Source organism: Herpailurus yagouaroundi, unplaced genomic scaffold (genome assembly GCF_014898765.1).
Source record: "Herpailurus yagouaroundi ecotype Mexico unplaced genomic scaffold, PumYag 208, whole genome shotgun sequence".
Lineage (NCBI taxonomy): Eukaryota > Metazoa > Chordata > Mammalia > Carnivora > Felidae > Herpailurus > Herpailurus yagouaroundi.
In genome coordinates this window covers 10274966-10286718 of record NW_024412439.1, presented here as the reverse complement: position 1 = coordinate 10286718, position 11753 = coordinate 10274966, and the positions used below count along the sequence as shown (strand labels likewise).

At 62.1% G+C, this 11753-nt stretch overlaps 1 protein-coding gene across 1 annotated transcript; it reads left to right on the top strand.

Moving 5' to 3' along the window:
• The first annotated feature begins 6 nt into the window (after positions 1-6).
• Positions 7-5379, top strand: EFNB3 (ephrin B3). The gene is made up of 5 exons (XM_040453327.1): positions 7-643; positions 2833-3125; positions 3315-3407; positions 3522-3626; positions 4094-5379. Exons 1-5 carry the CDS (start codon positions 522-524, stop codon positions 4501-4503), a joined length of 1023 nt encoding a protein of 340 aa, XP_040309261.1. The 5' UTR covers positions 7-521; the 3' UTR covers positions 4504-5379.
• Positions 5380-11753: the final 6374 nt, after the last annotated feature.

Genomic DNA, 11753 nt, shown 5'->3' with positions numbered 1-11753 from the left:
GTGGGGGGCGTGGGCTGCGGGCTCCGCCGCCCGCTCCGCCGCGCGCTCCAGCTCCGGCTTTTCCCTCCGCCAGCCTCTCCCCCTCCCCGCCACTCCTTTAACTCCCCCCTCCTGGGCTCGGGACTGGTTTCCTCCCTTAGCCCGCTGCCCTCAATCCCGGCGAGGCTGGGGCTCCGGCTCGCGCCCCTCCCGCGCTCCCTCGTGCGGCGCCCCATGCCGCCCCCGCCCGGCCCCCGGCCGCCCCAGTCCCCCACTTAGGCCGGCGCTGCGATCCCGGGGCGCTGGAGCGTGGGCCGGGGGCGTAGGGCGCCTGCAGGCGGCCCCGGGAAGGGCTCTAGCGGGCTGAGCGCTCCGCGGCAGGGGCGCGGGCAGAGCAGGAAGCGGGTCCGCGTGGGAGCAGGGGGGCGGCCACCACCGGGGTGGTCGGGGCCGGATCGCCGGGGCAGCCGAGGCAGGCACCGCAGGGGGGTGAGCGACTTTGGGGGAGTTGGTGCCCCGCCCCCCCAGGCCTTGGCGGGGTCATGGGGGCCCCCCGTTCTGGGCCGGGGGGCGTGCGAGTCGGGGCCCTGCTGCTGCTCGGCGTTTTGGGGCTGGTGTCTGGGCTCAGCCTGGAGCCTGTCTACTGGAATTCGGCGAATAAGAGGTGAGTGGCCCCGGGCTGGGGAGACCCCACACCCTTCGGGCAGGGAGTAGGGAAGCTTCGGGGGTTCGGGGTGGGGAGCTGGCTTCTCTGAGCTGGGAGGAGGCTGGAGGGAGGGTGCCAGTGCTCTGATGCGAGCCGATGGGTAACGAGACAGAGGTGATCTTGGGAGCCAGACTCCTGGGTCGCCAACAGACACGGCTGGATGTGGGTGGTGATCACCATGTGTCGGGAGTTGGAAAGACCCCACAGGGGGCAAGGATCGCAAAGTTCACGGGTAGCCGCCGGAGGGTAGTGGAGTGGTTATTTGGGTTTGTGAAAGACGCGTGTCCTGTCGGGGGCTGGGCTTGGAGGGAGCCTGGTTAATGTCAGCTCTCCGGAGAGCCGCGGAGTAGGTGCCGCTGAGCGCGCTGGGGAAGGGGCAGGGTGCCTCCCTCCCCAGAAGGGACTCGGCGACGGGAGGGAAGAGGGCTCAGTTTGGGGGCTCCGGGGGACAGCTCACCCAAGGCTTCTCGACTCTGTCCACACCGTCAGTCCCCTAACTCTTGTCCACAGCCAGAGGGTCAGTGAGCCCTTGGCGGATCCAGTTCCCAAACCAGAAGATACTCCTGCCTTCCTGGCTTGGAGACTTTTTTTTTTTTTTTTTCTGAAAAAGCCTGGGGGCCCCCTAAAGCTTCGTTTCTGTTGCATTTGGCTTCCTGGGGACTCCTTTGCCGCCCCCCCCCCCCCCCAATCTGTGTTGCAAACTCTTCCATCAGACCCCTCTGTTCCTTGGCATGCTTGCTTTGCTCTGAAAAAAGGCCAGGGGTCACATGAAGCTTCTCATCACACAGGGTAAGACAGAACCCCTGGGAGGTCATCTAGGACCCTGGCCTCCATGCAGATCCCACTCCCGCTGGGCAAAAGAGTTCTGTGGTTTGAAAACTTCCTGCCTCCCTGGGGAGCCTGTGTGAGGCCAAGGGAAGGGGGTCGGCTTCGGAGCCCATCGGATCCGAGGTCTTAATCCGAGCTCCGCTGCTTTCCGCTGTGTGGCCTTGGGCCACTTAACCTTTCTGAGTCTGTAGTCTCCACCGACACCTTTTATGAGGATTAGAGGTAAGGTGTTTGAACGTATTACATGCTCATTAGAGGAGAACTAGAATTATTGGTTGTGTTCTCTTGACTTCCCAGCCTCCCCTCCCTCCCTCCCTGCTATGTCTCTTTGGGTATAATCTCAAATGTCTTTCCTCCGGCTCCTACCCACCAACTCCCAGCTGCAGTTTGAGTATCAGGTGCAGCCTGAGGAAGTAAGTTAGGCTTATTCTGATAGGGTTGAGGAAAGGGGGGGGGTACGGTGTTCTGGGGGCTCTTTGGGATGTTGGCGGGGAGGGGGTGGGTCCTTTGGGAGTCTGGGAAGATGATGAGCAGCGGTCCCCGGGGACCCAGCTCTGAGACCTCGTGGCCGTTAATGCACAGGGAGGGGTCACAGGCGTTGGCAAGTGGCAGTGCTGGGCCAGTGGATGGCTGGGTTGAGGGAGATGTGGGCTCTAGGCTGTGGTTAGAAAGGTCAACTCCCTGAATTCCATAGCAATCAGGCACTTTCCCTAGGAAGTCCGAGACCTGGAGGAGGAGGGGTGACTGAGCAGGGGGGTGTCTGGGGCACCTGGCCCCCAGACCGTGGTTCCCGTTAGCCTCACATAGGGCCATGGCCAGGCCAGGCATTTAACTCCTGGCGCGTCCCCTGGCTGACTTGGGAAGCTGGTCTGGATTCCCCTCCCCCGACCCACCCCTGGTGCCTCCCTTGCCCTGAGATCCCTCAAATTCAGTGGTGGCCTGGGGGAGGGGAGGCTCTGCCCCCATGGCCGTGCAATAGTGAAATCACCTGGGATGGGTGGGCTGTGTGGTTCCAGAGAGGCCAGCTCCTTGGTAACTGGCATCCTGTTGCCATGGCAACGGGGCTAGTGATGGAGGAGAGATGACAGTGTGCATGTGGTGAGGGCGGGCTGGAGAGTGCATTTGGGCACCGAGGGTCTAGAGACCTGTGAGCCTGGCCTCCCACCGCTTCCGAGCCCTCAGCGCCTGCCCCGTCGGAACAGACTTTCCACTCAGACGAAGGCCGAAGGCCGGCCTGCCAGGGATGTGGGGTGAGGGAGGCAAAGCTCTGGGGGCCAGACCTTTAACACCTCTCCTTGTCTACCTCGCCCTCCTGACAGATTCCAGGCAGAGGGGGGTTACGTGCTCTACCCTCAGATCGGGGACCGGCTTGACCTTCTCTGCCCCCGGGCCCGGCCTCCTGGCCCCCACTCCTCTCCTAATTACGAGTTCTACAAGTTGTACCTGGTAGGGGGTGCCCAGGGCCGGCGCTGCGAGGCCCCCCCTGCCCCAAACCTGCTTCTCACTTGTGACCGGCCGGACCTGGATCTCCGCTTCACCATCAAGTTCCAGGAGTACAGCCCTAACCTCTGGGGCCACGAGTTTCGCTCACACCACGATTACTACATCATTGGTACTGCTGGGCGGAGGGCGGGGTCCGCGGGGAGGCTCTCCCCCACCCAACCCCAAGACTGAGGGGCAGGGGAGGAGCCGAGAGAGACCCCTGACGCCCCCCCGGGGTGGTGTCAGGGCCAGGGAATGGGGACGGAAGAGGGGCTCGACTCTGGAGTGCCAACTTCTCCGTCTGGCTCTTCTCTCCCAGCCACGTCGGATGGGACCCGGGAAGGCCTGGAGAGCTTGCAGGGAGGTGTATGCCTCACTCGGGGCATGAAGGTGCTTCTCCGAGTAGGACAGAGTGAGTGGGGGGGTCGGGGCGCACCTCCTAGGAGCCGAGGGAGGTTGGGGCAGCACCGTCAGGGTCTGGGGGCTGCTGTCTCAGCCCCTGCTGTCGGGTCTCCCCCGTTTCCAGGCCCCCGAGGAGGGGCTGCCCCCAGAAAGCCTGTGTCTGAGATGCCCATGGAGAGAGACCGGGGGGCAGCTCACAGCCTGGAGCCCGGGAAGGAGAACATGCCAGGTAAGAACCGGGGGTCCAGTCTCCTGCCTTCCCCCCCCCCACCCCGCCCCAACCTCCTCTGCTCTCAGACCCCAGCTGCCCGCCTTCACCCTCTCCCTCCGCCTTCAGTTTTTGTTGGTTTTTTTGGGGGGGGGGAGGGGGGTGATACAGGAAACAGAAGAGGGGATGGGAGGGTGGGAGGGGAGTGGAAGCCGAGTGAGGAAAAGACTCAATTAGAAGTAATTACCCGAGCCAGTGTTTCAATCAGTGCAGTCAGAGAAGTGGGGGAAGACTGCTTCGCGCCCAGCTGAAGGGCTGGACCCACCTGGATTCTGAGTGGGATTTCGGGGGGAAGGGGAGGCGGGGTCCCCAGGGGGCTCGGGCGCTGCCGGGGAAACCCACGGGGACCCCCGAGGCCGGGTGTCCGGAGGCCCAGGTGGCTCCTTCAGCCCCTCCCCCTCTTTCCTCCTTCACCCCTTCCCTGCCAGGTGACCCCACCAGCAACGCAACCTCCCGGGGTGCTGAAGGCCCCCTGCCCCCTCCCAGCATGCCCGCGGTGGCCGGGGCCGCGGGGGGGCTGGCGCTGCTGTTGCTGGGCGTGGCAGGGGCTGGGGGCGCCATGTGTTGGCGGAGACGGCGGGCCAAGCCTTCGGAGAGTCGCCACCCTGGTCCCGGCTCCTTCGGGAGGGGAGGGTCTCTGGGCCTGGGGGGTGGCGCTGTGATGGGACCTCGGGAGGCCGAGCCTGGGGAGCTAGGGATAGCTCTACGGGGTGGAGGGGCTGCAGACCCCCCGTTCTGTCCCCACTATGAGAAGGTGAGTGGTGACTACGGGCACCCTGTGTACATCGTGCAGGATGGGCCCCCCCAGAGCCCTCCAAACATCTACTACAAGGTATGAGGGCTTCTCCTCCCCGGCTCTCCTGGATCCAGCCCTTCTCGGGTGCTCCTCCGGTTTAAGTCACGGTTGGAGGGCCACCTCTGGCATCTCCTCGACCCCTCTGCGCCCCCCCCCCCCCCAGCTCCTGGCTGTTGTCGCTCTCTTCTCCACTCTTAGGATTCCTTAAGACTCCTGCCCTCGGTTGGCCACGTGAGCCCCCTCTGCGTCTCTGTGCTCCTGGGTCCTCTTTCCTTGGGGAGGGGACAGGGACTCAGCCTCCTCTCCTGACCGCGACCCGGCGATCCCTGTGCCCCTCACACGCCGAGAGCCAGGGGCGGGAACAGTCTGTCTTTTGTTGGCACCCCTTCCTTTCTGCCTCTCACTGGTTTTCTCTTCTTGTCTCTTCTCTCTCTTATTCTGTCTCTGTCTCTCTCTCTTCTGCCTCTAGGTCTGTTCCTCTTCCCTAGCACCCCCCTCCCTACGCCTCCTCTTACCCTCTTGGCTTCTTTCCTCCGCCTCTCCCATCTCCTGGGTGGGGGTATGTAAGCATTCGTGCCCTCGGCCCCCTCTTCTGACCTCTCTCACCGACCCTCCCCTCAGTCTGCCAAAAATGGGGGCCTTAATGGGGAAGGCTCTGGCACTCCACCCCAGCTCTCCGGGCGTGGGCAGCGGGGCCCCCTTCTCTGCCCTGCCCCGGGGCCCCCACGGACGTCCTCCGGCCATGTTGGGGTGGTTGGGCCATGACAGCCTCCATGAGAAGAAGTGTCCTGTTTTGTCAGTGGCCCATAGCAAGATACGAACCGGTCGGGGCACGGCGTGGATTTGGTCTGACGCTGAGTGGGCCACTGGGGACAGGAAGTGACTTGCTCCAGACGGGCAGTGGCAGAAGCAGTGCGGCAGAAACTGGAAGTGCCTTCGTCTGAAATAGGAAGTGGTCCGGCTGGAACTCCAAGTGGCTTAGTCTGGGGGGGTGTTTGTTGGGAGGGGGTGGGGGGCAAGGGGGAGGCGGCTGGTTCTTACTCTGTGGGGGGGGGGGGCGGGCAGGAAGAACTTCCTGTTTGAGGAGGAAGCTGGAACTCACGGACTGTGAGAAGGTAGGGTGGACTGAGAAGGATCTTGCTTCCCCGGATCTCCCTTCCCTGTTCTCTGCGCTGCTTTTGGGACCGCGAAAGCGACTGCCATCAGCTGTGGTGGGCCCAACTTGTCATGTTCTTCTTCCCTTTCCCTACCCCGGTATAATCTGTGTCCATCAACGGGACTGTCCCAAGAACCCACGTGTCGTCCCCAGTAACCCGGAGGGCTGTCTTGTTCAGCACACCCTCTTACTTTCTAGTCCTTTCCGACTCCACGCGGCTCCCTTCTTAGTGACCAAAATGGTGGCCTGCTGACTGGTCTAGCTGACCGTGGTACCTAGCAACCGTTTCCGTAGCGACCAGCTTGTACCTCTTCCTGCCCTCTAGTGCACCATGGGCCTCAGTTTCCCCCCAGCTCAGTCTCATTAGACCAGAGCTGCCCTTGGGCACCAAGTCGGCCACCTTCATCACCAGCCAAGATGGTTACTTTGTCCACCAGAGGGTCATGTCACCTCTCTGGTGCGGTAGTTTCCAGGTCCTTCCTGATTTTTCTGATCCGCTCCTTCCAGAGAACAGGAAGTTGATATTGCCATGGGGGAGGTGGCGGGGTATGGCCGTCACCTCAATAGTTTTACTGTAAAAGGGAAATTGGAACAACAAAAACCAAAAAAAGAAAAAAAAAGAATAAAAAACTTCAAAAGTTGACAAGAAGGCTGGAGAGTGACTGGGGGTGAGTTGGAACAGAGAACTGGTAGCGGGCGGGGGGGGGGGCGCTTTCGAGCTGAGCTGGATCTCATGAAGCCAAGGGGAAGGGTAGGGAGACAGCTGGGTCGGAGGGGGGAGGTGGGCAGTACGTGGGGAAGGGGTAATGGGCTGGGTGAGAGGGCCGAGGCAGGGGAGGGAGAGATTGCCGATCCATCCGACGGGGATGCACGTGGACGCGCGTTCACGCGTGTCTGTTGCTAAACCAAAGCACCGGAGACAAGGCAAGCGGCGGTCAGAGACAAAGCGGACCAAACACGTTCGCAGGTTCGGGTCTCCCCGCCTACCCTCCCTGCCCAAGGCACCTGTGACTTGGGGAGTTTTGCCGTTGGGGACCAGTGTGGGGAGAAGCGCCATGTGAGCACCCGCAAGATGCAGGGACCCGGGCGTCACACTGCCCGCCCCCCCCCCCCCCGGCTCCCTGCGTACCCATCACCCGGGCTCTTCTCCCCCCAAAACCCCTGGTGCCCAGCCCCCTAGACTCAGCCCCATTCTCCGACCACAAAAGCAGCCTGTCAGGAGCATGGCTGGAGCCGGTCGGCAGGGGTCACAACCTCTGCCCCGCCCGTCCCTCCCCTGACTTTAGGTGCCCTCCCGCTGTCTCCCATCTGCCTGGAGGTCAAGGGGTCCTCCTGCCCGGCTCTGTCCAACAGGACCCCTGCCCCTCCTCCTGTTTGAGCAGGATGCCCGGGTCCTGAGAGGCGCAGGTGCTCTGGGAGGGGGGTCGAAAACTGAGGCCAGGTGCTGGACTGTCTGGAACTCACTCCTGTCTTCTGAGCCCCGCACTGGAGAAGCCCGAGGTGGGGAGGCTTGAGGGGGGGTGGAAGGGCTGGTCCCTGCCCCTTAGTGGGGGTTGGTGGTCATGGCAACATCCCCTTCTCCACACAATGGGAAGCCCCCCTCAGCCTCCCGCGTGGATGGAGCCGACAGCCCCATCGCTGGCTATCAGCCTCAGGGACTTGGCAACCGTCACCATGGCAACCCAGAGCCCAGCAACAGGGCCCAGTGTGAAAGGGAGGGGTCCCAGACCGGGGCAGGGCTGTGTGTGTGAGGGGGGCAAGGGAGCCGAGGGAGGGCCCCCCCCGCACCACACACACACACACACACACGCGCGCGCACACACACACACACACACACACACACACATCTAGAGACACAGGTGGAGGAAAGAGAAGTGGGGATAAATACTCTGTGACGAACACCTCGCCCAAGCAGCCAAGACATCATAACGTGCTGAGAGACAGGAAGACACCTGGGGACAGATGCACAGCCGGGGAGAGGAGCAGCACGTTCAGCACCACCCCCTGAACTACACCCCCTCACCACTCTGGCATCCGCGGACTCCCCCCTGCACACACGCCCGCTAACAACACGAGACCTGCCGCCTGCCCCACGCGTGGCGGCTTGTGCATCTTCCGAGCGATTTGAAAGCACTGGTGACCTCCACACGGAACGACACGTGCCGTCCTGTCCTCTTTCCGGGTACAAGTACGCAAACATGCTCCCCGGGCGATAACCACAATAAAGCCAGGAGAGGGGAGGGAAGACGTTCGTTTTCTGTTTCTTGGTTTTTTGTTTTTTGTTTTTTTTTCATTCACTTATCCACTCAGCATCACGTAAAGTGTCTATTTGGTCCCGGGCACCGTCTCGGGCACTGAGACTATAGATTAAATAAAGTCCCTGCTTCCACAAAGTCCGCATCCTGGTGGGGAACAACATAGTAACATCTCCGGGCAGTGACAAGCGGTGTAAACAAAACGGAGTAACAGCATGAAGAGGATAGAGATTCGCCGGGAAGATGCTTTAGGAGGTCAGGAAGGTCCCTCTGAAGAGGTGACCTTTGAGTCAGACCTTGAGTGAGGTGGGGGAAGGGCACGCCCCGGCGGAGGGAACAGCAAATGCAAAGGGTAGAGGTGAACTTGGGACATGTTTGGGAACATCCACAGCCTTGTGGATGTTCCAGATGTGTCCTGTCCTTCCCCAGCCTCAGCCTGGCGGGGAGCAAGTCACGTAGGGTCTAGAATCCACATGCAGGAAGCTGGTCTAATTCGGTATGCCCCCCCCTTTTGTTTCTTGGGCGTGCGGTGTGTTTTCCTCCAGTAGAGTTTAAGCGCTGGGTGGGCAAGGATGATGCTCTGAGCTTTTGCGGGGGGCTGGGGGACCGCTGCTCGTAAAGGGTCTAGAGCAGGCAGGCAGGGAGGAACTAAAGGGACCGAGAGGCTGGAGACCATGGATTGTGAAGCTGCCCCCACCCCTGTCCCAAACAGCAGAGGCTGTCCTGGCTGGGGGCTCACACTCTGCAGTATGTAAATTAGGTGTGTGTGTGTGTGTGTGTGTGTGGTTTATGGTGGGGGTTTTCAGGAAAGAGCTGCGGTGGGAATTTCTGATGGGGAATGGTTGACATCGTAAGTGGGATTTCAGTTAGAAAGAAAAATGGAGTTTCCTAAGGGGCTATATGGGGAATCAGGAACATAGGGCGCCCCCCCCCCCCACCTCCCGGGAAAGTTTCAAGATCGGGCTGGGAGAAATGTGGCGGGCTGGGATACGCTCAGAGAGTGGGGGGGGGGGGGGGGGGGGGGGGGCGGGGTGGGGAGTCTGAAGAGGAGCGAAAACCGGGCAGGAGGAGAGAGGTCAGAAAGGTGGCAGGGAAGGTGGGGTCCTGAAACGAGTTCTGAGGGCACCGGGTCTGAGGAACCCCCCGACTCCCGCGGTGGATTGAAGCATCTGGGGTCCCGGTTCCCCCTCTTCCCCCGGTTGCCCTCAGAAGCCCAGGCATCAGCTCCCTGCAGCCCCAGTGCTGGCGGTGAGACTGAGCAGCCTTGGGGGGCGGCAGCTGGTGAGTGGGGAGGAATCTGTGTGCTCAGCAAACAGCAACCTCCTTGGTGCCCTGGTGGCTGCCTCCTCCCTCATCAATCAGCTCCAGCCAAATGTCCTAGTATTCCCACCACCCCAAGGGGACTGGGGCTGGGCCAGGGTCCCCAGGGGAGTGAGATGGGGATGGGTGGGGGGAGGTGGGGGGTGGCGCCTGGCTCCCCATCTCTTGGCCTCTGTTCTCTCCTCTTCTGGAAGCTCTCAGCCCTTCGTGTCCCGGAACGACTCTCTCCTGGCCCCTACCATTGTGAGGGCATCAGCTACAAATCACCTGTGGGGGTCTGCTGGGGGACAAGGGGGGGAAGAGGGATGAGTCAGGGCTGGAGAGAAATCTACTCTGGTTCTCACGGGACCGGCCCAGGGCACAGTCAGCAGGAGGCTGCTGGCACAGAGGCCCGGTCCCCCCACGCTGGCCTCTCCATCCCTGACGGATGCTCCGGACAACAGGCCGGGACCCTGACTCCCTGAATGTCCTTGCTTCCCACCTTCTCCCAGCCCTCATTCCCTACTTCCCGCCAAGATCCAGAGGTCCGGCCCCCAGCTCACCCCGAATCTGCTGCTCCCCACTGGGGACTGAGGCCTCTAGACCTCAGCCCTTGCTCCCCTCGGGGACCCAGGCGTCCTGCCCGCTCTTTTCACCATAACAACCATTCTTTTGGAGTTGCTTAAGACTTTAATATCATTTCATTAAGTCAGCTAGTTAGAGAAGGTTGGGGGCACAAAGAGACTGGGGTGGGCGAAGGACGGCCAAGGTAGGGGGGAAGCAAGGGAAGAGTCCCCCTCTCTCCGTGGAGATGGCTCTGAGACATCAAATATTGACAGTGAGAGAACAGAACTTATTAAATCTGGGACAGGGGTGTGTGTAGCTGTGGGAATGGCCGGATGCCTGGGTTCTGAGGGTAATGAAGGTCTGGGGGGGGGGGAGGGGAAGGCCTGGCTGAGGCTGGGGGGTGCGGCAAGAGTCAGGGGCTTGTGGGCACAACCCTCCAGTCCCTCTCCTTTGGGAGGTATTGAGTCTCGGTACCCTGGCCGTGTGTCTCAGCTGTCCCCTTCATTCCCCCGGGGACAAGACCCCCCCCCTCACAGCTGTGGTTGGCTCCCCTTCATCCCTCCCCCCTACCTCCACCTCTGTTGATGAGCTTTCGACAGCGTTTAATCGGATTGAGCAGTAATTAGCAAAGGGAGATGTTTGATTACCTATTTAGCATAATGGAGGGGGCTGGGATCCCTAGGTACAGCCAAGGTTGGGGGGGGGGCAGGCAGAAAAGAAACCGGGTCTACACTGCATTCTTTTCCCCCGGGGAGCCAGGAGCCCTGCCTAGAAGACTCCCCACCCAACGCCTCCCCTCAAATCTTCACTCCTTGGGGACTTTTCCCTGGGGGATCTGGCCAATCATGCCACCTCTCTCTGCCACCCGCTGCCTCTTTGGTTAGGGGATCTATCACCCACTTAGCCCTACTCGCTGCGCCGCTGGCTAGGGGTGTGGCAGGACCCCTCACTACTTCAATCCTTGTTTTCAGCCGGGACTCCGGCCCAGGCAGGGGGCCAGCAGAGCCCAGGAACCTACCTCCAGGATAGCAGGGGTGGGGAGTGCCCAGGCCAGGGGCTACCAATGCTGGAGATTAGGATAGGTGGGGTGCAGAGATTAGGGTAGGTGTGGATTAACCCAAGGGCCCTTCAGGAGTCCCCGAGAGAGACGGCCTTGTAGCGGTGGACGGGCAGAACGAGATCTGTCAGGTGTGAACGGCAACCAGAAAAAGGGGTAACTGAGGTCCCAGCTTCTCCCCCCCTCCGCATCCGGCAAAGAAAATGTCATCAATTTAGCTCCTCATGGAAATGTAATCAGTGGGCTCGCTGCTGGCTTTGTCTTAATTAGGCACTATTGATGGCAGCAGGGAGGGTGCCTACCCATTCCCCTGACTCAGCCTCCCCCCCTAGATCTCCGAGGCCTCCTTCCAGCTTCTGGCGCCGCAGGTACGGCCCGGGCTTGCAGGCGCCCCCTCCGCGGCCCGGGCCCGCAGCGCCCCCTAGCACCGGCTGAGGTCTGCCCCCCCATGGCACACCCCTCTCCTCTGGCTTCCCCAGGACTCAGCCTTTGTTCTCACGGAAAGCCGAGCCCCTCCCCGGCCCGGTCACCTTCCCCAGGGAGTCCCCGCCTCCCGTTCCCCCCAAAACGGGCGACGCTTCCCAGAGCCGATCCTCAGGTTCCAAAGACTCCAGTTCCGTTCTTCCCTCCCCTCCCCCGCCCCGCGCCGCCAGGCGCTCCGAGACCCCAGTCCGAGCTCAGACGAGGGAAACCAGCGGGAGGGCAGGGGTGCTCCAGCCCCGGTTTTTCCCCCGGACCCAGCTGCAGCCGCGGCTGCCTCGAAATCCTGGAGCGCCTTCTAGAGCGTCCACGAGCCCCGCAGGCGGGACGCCGGGCGCCACCTGCTGGACGCGCTCGGGAGCGCGCCCGCAGACCGGGGCGCGGGGTCGGCGCGGGGGCTCCGCCGGCGCTTTCGCCGTCCCGCGGGAGGGTGGCTCGTGGCCTCAGCCTCGGCCCTTCCAGACTGTCCTCGGGCCGA